At 41.5% G+C, this 10,796-nt stretch overlaps 1 protein-coding gene across 2 annotated transcripts in view; it reads left to right on the plus strand.

The window, feature by feature from the left end:
* Positions 1-7,164, plus strand: part of ANAPC5 (anaphase promoting complex subunit 5) — a 44,522-nt gene extending 37,358 nt beyond the window's left edge. For both annotated transcript variants that reach the window (XM_047697752.1, XM_047697753.1), the window contains 2 exons: positions 5,888-6,050; positions 6,827-7,164. In XM_047697752.1, coding sequence (XP_047553708.1) covers positions 5,888-6,050; positions 6,827-7,038 — 375 coding nt within the window. In that variant the 3' untranslated portion in view covers positions 7,039-7,164. The remainder of the gene's footprint in view (positions 1-5,887; positions 6,051-6,826) is intronic.
* Positions 7,165-10,796: the final 3,632 nt, after the last annotated feature.

Consider the following 10,796-nt stretch of genomic DNA (forward strand, 5'->3'; position numbering starts at 1 on the left):
CCCAGGCGCCCAGGTTTTTAATAAATATTTAGTGAGTGAATGCATTTTGAACTCACTGGCACTAGAGGCATTTACTAAAGCAGAGATTCCCCAAACTATGCATTAAAATCAATTGGGAAGATTTTAAAAATATCTACATATTTGGCCTTGCCGCAGACGCATGCAGTCAGTATCTGTATGAAAGGAGCACAGAAATCTAATGTTTTCCTTTCCAGCTTCTCTAGTGATTTTTTTTCTTTTTTCTTTTTTTAAAGATTTTATTTATTTATTTATTTGACAGAGATTGAGGACAAGCAGGGGAGTGGGATAGAGAGAAGCAGGCTCCGTGCTGAGCAGGGAGCCCGATGCAGGGCTCAATCCCAGGACCCTGGTATCATGACCTGAGCCGAACGCAGAGGCTTAACCCACTGAGCCACCCAGGCGCCCCATCTTTTCCCTTTCTTGATCATGACCTTTGATGCACTAGTTTTTAATTTCTATGAAATCCATTTCATCCTTTTTTTCTTTTGTAGCTTATGCTTTTGGTATTCTACTTAAGAAACTGTTGCTTAATCCAAGTTCATGAAGATTATACCTATATTTCCTTCTAAGGATCTTAATAGTCTTAGGTCTTACATTTAGGTCTTTGATCCATTTTGAGTTAATTTTTATATATGGTATGAGGTGGAGTCCAGCTTTATTCTTTCACTTACGGATATCCCCGTGTCCTAGCACCACTTGTTGAAAAGGCTGTTCTTTTCCCATTGAATGGTCTTGGTACCTTGTCAAAAATATTGATCATGGACATTGAGTTTATTTCTGCATTCGCAATTCTATTCCATTGTTCTATATTCTGTCTTTATGCCTGTACTGTTTTGATTACTGAACTTTGTATTAAATTTAAAATCAGGAAGTAAGAGGGACGCTTGTGGATGGTGCAGTTGGTTTCTGTTCAGGGGGTGATCTTAGCGTTGTGAGATGGAGCCCTGCATTGAGACTTTCCCTCCCTCCCCACTTCCCTCTCATGCTTTCTCTCTCTCTCTAAAGTTAATCAATCAAATCAAGAAGTAAGAGGCCTCCAACTTTGTTCTTTTTCAAAATTATTTTAGCTATTGTTGTTCCTTTGCAATTCCCTATGAATTTTAGAATAGTTTGTCCATTTCAGCAAAAACGGCATTTGGAATTTTGATAAAGATTGTGTTAAATCTGTAGATGCATTTGGAGAGTGTTGCCATCTTCACAATATTAAGTCTTTCAGTCCATATTAAGTCCAACAGGATATCTTTTATTTAGATCTTCTATAATTTCTTTAACAGTGTCCTCTAATTTTCAGTGCACAATTCTTAGAATTTCTTAATTAAACTTACTCCTAAGTACTTTATTCTTTTTGATGCTATTGTAAATGGAATTTAGAAAACTAATTTCATAGGGCCTGGGTGTCTCAGTTGTTTGACTCTTGGTTTCGGCTCAGGTAATGATTTTGGGGTCTGGGAACTGGGCCCTGTGTTGGGCTCTGTGCTCAGCGCGGAGTCTGCTTGTTCCTCTCCCTTTGCTCCTTCCTTGTCGTGAATAAATAAATAACATATTTTTTAAAACTTATAAAAATTTAATTTCATGTTTGGATTGTTTATTGCTAATGTATATTGATCTTATATCCTGCAACTTTACTGAACTTGTTTAATACCTATTACAGGTTTTTAAGAATTCCTTAGAGTTTTCTATATATAAGATCAGCTCATCTGCAAATACAGAGAGTGTTACTTTCATTCCAATTTGAATGTCTTTCATTTCTTTTCTTGCCTAATTGCCCTGTGCGGAACTTCCAGATCAGTGCTGAATAAAAGTGGCAAGGGTTTACATCCTGTTTTTGCTCCTGATCTTAGGGGGATGATTTCAGTCTTTCATTGTTAAACATGGTGTTAGCTGTGGGTTTTTCACTGGTGCATCAGAATTAGGTTGAGGAAGTTCCCTTCTACTCCTGAATGGTGTTAGGTTTTTGTGAAATGTTTTTTGTCTCTCTTTTTTTTTTTAAGATTTTTATTTATTTCTTTGTCAGAGAGAGAGAGAGCGCGTGCGTGCGCACAAACGGGGAAAGGCAGGCAGAGGGAGAAGCAGGTTTCCCAGGATTATGACCTGAACCAAGGGCAGATTTAACCAACTGAGTCACCCAGGTTGTCCCTGTTTTTTCTTTTTCAATTGAGTAGATTGTGTCCCCCCCCTTTATTCTATTCTTTTAAAAAGATTTTATGTATTTGTTTGACAGAGGAGACACAGCGAGAGAGGGAGCACAAGCAGGGGAGTGGGAGAGGGAGCCGCAGGCTTCCCGCTGAATCAGGGAACCTGATGCTTGATCTAGGACCCTGGGATCATGACCTGAGCCAAAGGCAGAGGCTTTAACCCACTGAGCCACCCAGGCCGCCCCTAATATAGGTTTTGCCATTGATTTTTGCATATTGACCTACTGTTGCTTCTTGGGATAAGTCATACTTGATTATGCTGTATGATCCTTTTAATAAGCTGATTGGTTTGCTAGCATTTGCATCTGTATTCATAAGGGATATTGGTTTGTAGTTTTCTTCTCTTGTGATATCTTCATCTTGCTTTGATATTAGGGTAATAGTGGCCTCATAAAGTGAGTTAAGAAATGTTTCCTCCTCTTCTGTTTTTGAGAAGAATGAGGATTGGTGTTAATTCTTCCTTAAATGTTTGATGGAATTTGCCGTTGAAGCCATGTGGTCCTGGTCTCTTCTTTTTTGGAAGTTCTTTTTTGGTTATCGATTCATTTTCTTTACTTGTTATGGGTCCATTCAGTTTTTTTTTAAGTAGGCACCCAACGCAGCGCTTGAACTCAGGACCCTGAGATCAAGACCTGCACTGAGACCAAGAGTCAGCCGTTCAACCAACTGAGCCACCCAGATGCTCCCCATTCAGATTTTCTATTTCTTGTTGAGTCAATTTTGGTAATTTGTATCTTTCTAGAAATTTGTTCATTATATCTAATTTATCTAATTTGTTGGCATACAATTGTTCATAGTATAGTCCTCTTTCTGTAAGGTTGTTAGCTAACTCCCTGCTCTCATTCTTGATTTTTGTCATTTGAGTCTTCTCTCTTATTTTTTTAGTTAGTCTAGCTAACAGTTTGTTAATTTTCTTGATCTTTTCCAAGAACCAGCTTTTGGGGCGCCTGGGTGGCTCAGTGGGTTAAGCCGCTGCCTTCGGCTCAGGTCATGATCTCAGGGTCCTGGGATCGAGGCCCGCATCGGGCTCTCTGCTCAGCAGGGAGCCTGCTTCCCTCTCTCTCTCTCTGCCTGCCTCTCCATCTACTTGTGATCTCTCTCTGTCAAATAAATAAATAAATCTTTAAAAAAAAAAAAAGAACCAGCTTTTGGTTTATTGATCGTGTTGTTTTTCTTTTCTCTGTTTTGTTCATTTTTTTCTTTCTTTTTTAATATGTCATCATTTTTTCTTTTTTAAATTTTATTTTTTAAATTCAATTAATTAACATATAATATATTATTAGTTTCAGAGGTAGAGGTCAGTGATTCATCAGTCTAATATAATACCCAGTGCTCATTATATCACATACCCTCCTTAATGTCCATCATCTAGCTGCCTCACCCGCTGTGTTGTTCATTTTCACTCTAATCTTTATTATTTCTCTGGCTCTGTTAGCTTTGGATGTAGTTTGGCCTCTTTTTAGTTTGTTTGTTTCTTTTTTTTTTTTAAAGATTTTATTTATTTGAGAGAGAGGAGAGAGAGTGCACGAGGAGGGCAAAGAAGGGAGGGGGAGCGGGAGAGGCAGACTCTCCATTGCGGGGCTCGATCCCAGGACCCTGGGATCATGACCTGAGCTGAAGGCAGACACTTAACTGACTGAGCCACCCAGGCACCCCCTTTTTTTTAGTTTCTTTCTTTATTTTTTTTTAAAGATTTTATTTATTTATTTGACACAGAGAGAGAGAGAGAGAGATCATAAGTAGGCAGAGGCACAGGGGGGAAGCAGGCTCCCCGCCGAGCAGAGAGCCCGATGTGGGGCTCGATCCAGGACCCTGAGATCAGGACCCGAGCCGAAGGCAGTGGCTTAACCCACTGAGCCACCCAGGTGCCCCATTTTTTTTTTTTAAGATTTTATTTATTATTTAACAGAGATCACAAGTAGGCAGAGAGGGAAGCAGAGAGACAGGGGGAAGTAGGCTCCCTGCTGAGCAGAGAGCCTGATGTGGGGCTCGATCCCAGGACCCTGGATCATGACCTGAGCCAAAGGCAGAGGCTTTAACCCACTGAGCCACCCAAGTGCCCCTTTTTTTAGTTTCTTAAGGTGGAAGTTCAACTACTGATTTGAGATCTTTTTCTTTTTTAATTTATGCCTTTACAGCTATAAATTTTCTTCTGAGTACTATGTCCTATAAGTTTCTGTGTATTGTATGTGTCTTCATCTCAAAGTATTTTCTAATTTCCCTTGTGATTTCTTCTTTTACTTACTGTTTACTCAGAGGTGTGTTGTTGAATTTCTGTATATTTATGAATCATCTAGATTGCCTTCTATTATTGATTTCTAATTTTATTTCATGTGATCAGAGAAGATACTTAGTATGATTTCAGTCTTTTAAAATTTAGAGTATTATTTTGGACCTAACACATGATCTATCTGGAAGATGTTCCATGTGCACTTGAGAAGAATGTGCATTCTGCTGTTTGTTGGGTAGAGTGTGCTCCCTAACCAGTGACTGTTACAGCTTGTCAGTTCATAGTGTTTTTCAGGTCTATTTCCTTGCTGATCTCTGTCTGGTTGTTCTCTCCCTTAGTGAAAGTGGGAGTACTGGAACTATTATTGTTAAACTGTCTAATTTTTCCTTCAGTTCTATCATTTTTTGCTTTATATATTTTGGAGTTCCATTATTTGGTATATATGTGGTTATAATTGTATCTTCTTGATAAATTGACCCATTATCAGTGTGTAATGTCCTTTTAGCTTTGTAACAGTTTTTTTTTTTTTAAGATTTTATTTATTTATTTTAGAGAAAGTACAAGGGCATAAGCAGGGAGGGGTAGAGGGGGACAGAGAAAGAATCTGAAGCAGACTCTACACTGAGCATGGAACCCAATGTGGGGCTTGATCCCACAACTGTGAGATCATGACCTGAGCCAAAACCAAGAGTCAGATGCTTAACCCGTTGAGCCACCCAGGTGCCCCTTTTGTAACAGATTTTGATTTAAGTCCTTTTATCTGATATAAGAATAGTCATTCCAGCTCTTCTTTTGGTTACTGTTTGCATGGAATATCTTTTCTTTGTCTTTTTACTTTCAGCCTATTTGTGTCTTTAACCAGAGTATCCTTGTAGATAGCATATAGTTGGATCATGTTTTTTTCAAATCTATTGTGCTAATTCTGCCTTGTAATTAAAAGAATTTAATTCATTTATATTTAATGTAATCATGGATTTGAAAGACTTCTGTTTTGTTCTTTTTTTCTATATGTCTTACATCTTTTTGTTCATCAGTTCCTCCATTACTGTTTCTTTGTATTAAATGGATGTTTCTTGTTTATTTTACTATTACTTTTGAGTTATTTTCTATGGTTCCCCTTCTTTGAATGATTCTTACACAGCAAGAATGATGTTCTGACCCTTTGGAATCACCAATCTAAAGGATATTGATTCTGAATCTTTTTGTAAAGGCAAAAACCTTTCTACAGTGTGAATAACTACTACCTACTGTAGCCATCATAATATGAAATCAGATTGACACACATTGTTTTCTAGGAGTGTGGTGCGTATTAAATGTAGTACATGTCAAGGAGAGCATAAGCCAGACATGGCCCTTCAGGAGAGAAGAGCCAGAAGTGAAGCCGTTTCTGTCATGGGCAGTAGATGTGGATTTGTACAGTACCACAGTGTTTCTTTTTCAGCTCATTCTTGGAATCCCAGAACAGGCCTTAAGTCTTCTCCACATGGCCATTGAGCCCATCCTGGCTGACGGGGCAGTGCTGGACAAAGGCCGTGCCATGTTCTTGGTGGCCAAGTGCCAGGTGGCTTCAGCAGCTTCTTACGATCCACCGAAGAAAGCAGAAGGTAGGGAGCCACTCAGAGATTGCTAGGCAATACCAATGTGGAAACAAAAATTAAATTTAGGACCCAGAAGAAGAAAGACATTAAATTTGGGACGTATTTAGTTCCCAAATATATGTAAAATTTCATGCTGTATTTAAAGTACTTTGCCATGTTTGCTGGCATGAATTTAAGGGCAAGTGAATCATTATTTTAACCAAAGACCTTTTTAAAAACCTCACCCTAGTGTATTTTTTTTTCTTCTTGAAGAGTAGAATTACAAAACTATCTGGTACATGTTAAATCAATAAAAGTAGATTTTAAGTTTTTTTTTAAGATTTTATTTATTTATTTGACAGACAGAGATCACAAGTAGGTAGAGAGGCCAGCAGAGAGGAGGAAGCAGGCTCCCCGCTGAGCAGAGAGCCTGATGCAGGGCTTGATCCCAGGACCTGAGATCATGACCTGAGCTGAAGGCAGAGGCTCTAACCCACTGAGCCATCCAGGCGCCCAGATGTTATGTTTTGAAAATGATGTGTAGGGGTGCCTGGATGGCTCAGTGGGTTAGAGCCTCTGCCTTCGGTTTGGGTCGTGATCCCAGGGTACTGGGATTGAGCCCCGCGTCGGGCTCTCTGCTCGGCGGGGAGCCTGCTTCCTCCTCTCTCTCTGCCTGCCTCTCTGCCTACTTGTGATCTCTTTCTGTCAAATAAATAAATAAAATCTTAAAAAAAAAAAAAGAAAGAAAATGATGTGTAGACTGTTGAGTTAAACATGTGTGGTGTTTTCCCACTTTCCCTCAGCTCTGGAGGCAGCCATCGAGAATCTCAACGAAGCCAAGAACTATTTTGCAAAGGTCGACTGCAAAGAGCAAATCAGAGATGTTGTTTACTTCCAGGCCAGACTCTACCACACACTGGGGAAGACCCAGGAGAGGAACCGGTGTGCGATGCTCTTCCGGCAGCTGCATCAGGAGCTGCCTTCTCACGGGGTGCCCTTGATAAATCATCTCTAGTGAGCGCGTCCCTGCCGAGCCACCATAAAAGCTAGAAGATTTTGGACTTGTTTACTTCCCCTCCCTCCATGTAGATGATGTACTTGATGTCTGTCTGATCAATAAACTGCATTCTGTTTAGTCTTACTTTGTTGCTAGAGTATACATATTTGTTTTTTACCTCCTTTTTTTTTTTCTTCAGGTTTTTATTTAGGGACACCTGGATGGCTCAGTTGGTTAAGCGTCTGCCTTTGGGTCAGGTCATGATCCCAGAGTCCTAGGATAGAGCCCCACATCGGGCTCCTGGCTTCTCCCTCTTCCTCTCCCCTGCTTGTGCATTCTCTCTCGCACACACTCTCTCTGTCAAATAAATAAATAAAATCTTGACAGAGAGTGAGCAAGATAGAGACAACACAAGTGGGGAGGGGAGAGGCAGACCCCACTGAGCAGGGAGCCCGACATGGGGCTCCATCCCAGGATTTTGGGATCATGATGCAAGCCAAAGGCAGACACTTAACCAACTGAGCCACCCAGCAGCCCCACCCTTCTCTTTTTGATAGCAAAAGATACCAACTGTTTTTGATAAACAGCTGTTTCATTAAATTAGTGCAAATGTTAAGGATGATGTTCTCTCTGAGCAAAGCTGCCAATGTCTTAGTAGAATCTGTGCATACTCTCCATCACATGAATTCATTTAGCATCGGTGCTCAGACATAAGCTCTTTTGGGTATTGGTAGATCTCTCTAGTGGGTCAGTACAAACAAATATATATACATATATTTGTTTATTTGACAGAGAGAGAGCACAAGCAGGGGGAAAGAAAGACGGAGAAGCAGGGAGATGCAGGGCTCGATCCTGGAACCCTGGGATCATGACCTGAGCCAAAGGCAGACACTTAACTGACTGACCCACCCAGGTACCCTAAAAGGAAAAGATCTTTTTATGGTTTTTGGACCAGTGACAAGAAACCTGTTTCAGTTACTTTCTGGGTGTTTGGTTTTTTGTATCTTCTGCATGAGTGTATTTCTTCTCTCTTTATATAAATGGGAGGTGACGATAAGTCTAGGAATTCATCATAAATAAGGTGATTATAAATTAAGGAAGGATCTGAAGGGGCGCCTGGGTGGCTCAGTGGGTTAAAGCCTCTGCTTTGGCTCAGGTCATGATCTCAGGATCCTGGGATAGAGCCCCGCATCGAGCTTTCTGCTCAGCGGGGAGCCTGTTTCCTCCTCTCTCTCTGCCTGCTTCTCTGCCTACTTGTGATCTCTGTCTCTCAAATAAATAAATAAAATCTTTTTTTTTTTAAGATTTTATTTATTTATTTAACAGACAGAGACCACAAATAGGCAGAGAGAGAGAGAGAGAGAGGAGGAAGCAGGCTCCCTGCTGAGCAGAGAGCCTGATGCGGGGCTCGATTTTAGGACCCTGGGATCATGACCTAAGCCTAAGGCTGAGGCTTTAACCCACTGAGCCACCCAGGTGCCCCTAAATAAAATCTTTTAAATTTAAAAAAAAAAAGGGTCTGAAGCTCAGAGGTGTGTGGGTGCTATCACTCAAATATAGAATGTATCTAATTTACGTCTCAAACCTGCAATTAAGCAGAACCAGTTACTGCTTTGTCTGTGAATTTATCTTATCCCTCGGTATTCGTTCACAGGAAAGTCACCGTGTTTCAAGTCCAAAACAGCAACAAGGAACCAACCAAATTTTACGGTTTCTATCATTGGCTCTTTCTCCGTTAAATTTAAACCTTCTTATGGGAAATAATTTATCTCTAGAGCTCTTTGAAACAGTGTAAAACAACTCCCACTCATGGGGGTGCGTTTGTTGGCTAAAGACAGCTGCTCTGGAAACAAGAGGCTTGGTGTAGAGACTGAGACAGTAATTGGTGTGTTGATGTTGAAAAATCTTAAATTTGAAAGGTTATATGTAGATGGCAAAAATTAAATATTCTATTTTTTTCAGGATTTTATTTATTTATTTGACAGAGAGATCACAAGGAGGCAGAGAGACGGGCAGAGAGAGAGGGGGAAGCAGGCTCCCCGCTGAGCAGAGAGCCAGACATGGGGCTAGATCCCAGGACCCTGAGATCATGACCTGAGCTGAAGGCAGAGGCTTAACCCACTGAGCCACCCAGGCACCCCCAAAATTAAATATTCTTTTTTTTTTTAATAAAGATTTTTATTTATGTATTTGACAGAGAGAGATCACAAGTAGGCAGAGAGGCAGGCAGAGAGAGAGAGAGGAGGAAGCAGGCTCCCTGCAGAGCAGAGAGCCCGATGCGGGGCACGATCCCAGGACCCTGGGATCATGACCTGAGCTGAAGGCAGAGGCTTTAACCCACTGAGCCACCCAGGCGCCCCCAAAATTAAATATTCTTAAGGGCTGTAGAGTAAAAAGTAATTTCCTCCTATAAAGTAACCACTATTATCAGGTTTTGGTTTGTTTTTTTGTATTTTTGGGTTTTTTTGAGAGGCAGAGACACAAGTAGGCAGAGAGGCAGGCAAAGAGAGAAAGGGGGACGCGGGCTCCCTGCCGAGCAGAGAGCCCGATGCGGGACTCGATCCCAGTACCCTGGGATCACGACCTGAGCCAAAGGCAGAGGCTTTAAACCCACTGAGCCACCCAGATGCCCCTATCAGTTTGTTTTTAATTCTTCCAAATGTATTCTCTCAACTGATACATTTTTGTCCGTGTAATTAGTCTAAGAAGTGATCCTAATCACTCTGCCTCAGCAGAAGAAGGTCCAAGAGATGGGGCAAGGTTGCCCAGCCGACCCCTCACGTATCAACATTGAAAACCAGAAATCAGACCTGACTGGGACCATCTACATAATGTGTAGGGCCAGCGCCAAGTAAAAATACAAACCCTGTATTAAATAGAGCATTAAACCAAGGAAGGGTCACAATTTACACACCCGTGAAGCTAGCCTGCCTGGTCCTGCTCCCAGCCTGCACACTCACCCTTGCAGAACTGAATCCAAAGCTAATATAGTCCGTGGCCTGCCGCCATCTGTGACTTAGATTTGTTGGCTGAGACCCTCTCCTCCAGGAAGGAATAAGGGTTAAATGGAAAGTTGGAAACATCGGAATGAACCACCACCACCACCCCACCCCGCCCTGAACTGTCTGGGTTATAGCTAATGGGCTTTTTTCCTGGTGGAGCATCTGGGCAGGGAAGATTCAGAACGGTGTAATTATGGATGGTTTAACATGGAAGTGTAACTAAATGATACTTTGGGTAAATGGGGAAAGGGTTTGGTGAGGACGGAATTGAGGCTGTATTGCCAGTGGGTCTCTATAGAAGAAAGGTGTGGTGACCCAAGCCAGTGACTCAGCATGGTGGGACCTCGACTAGCAGATTTAGTGATGAGTGTTTCCAGCCCTGCAGCAAGTGGGTACAAATATTTTAACACAGAGTGCCATGTTGTAATTTATGTATATTGATGCATTTAGTCTTTATAACAATCCTAAAACGTAGGCAATTGCGTTTTTGTACAAGATTTTATTTATTTGAGAGACCGCACATGAGCAAGGATGGGGGGAGAGGGAGAGGGAGAGGGAGAGGGAGAAACAGGTTCTCCACTGAAGAGGGAACCCTGTGCAGGGCTCAATCCCAGGACCCTGTGATCATGGCCTGAGCTGAAGGCAGACACTTAACCGACTGAGCTTACCCAGGCGCCCAATAGGCAATAGCATTCATCCCATTTAACAGATGTAGAAACTGAGGCATAAGGCGGTTAATTCACTTACCTAAGGTCACACAGCTGGTAGGTTGCA

Source organism: Lutra lutra, chromosome 12, assembly GCF_902655055.1.
Source record: "Lutra lutra chromosome 12, mLutLut1.2, whole genome shotgun sequence".
Lineage (NCBI taxonomy): Eukaryota > Metazoa > Chordata > Mammalia > Carnivora > Mustelidae > Lutra > Lutra lutra.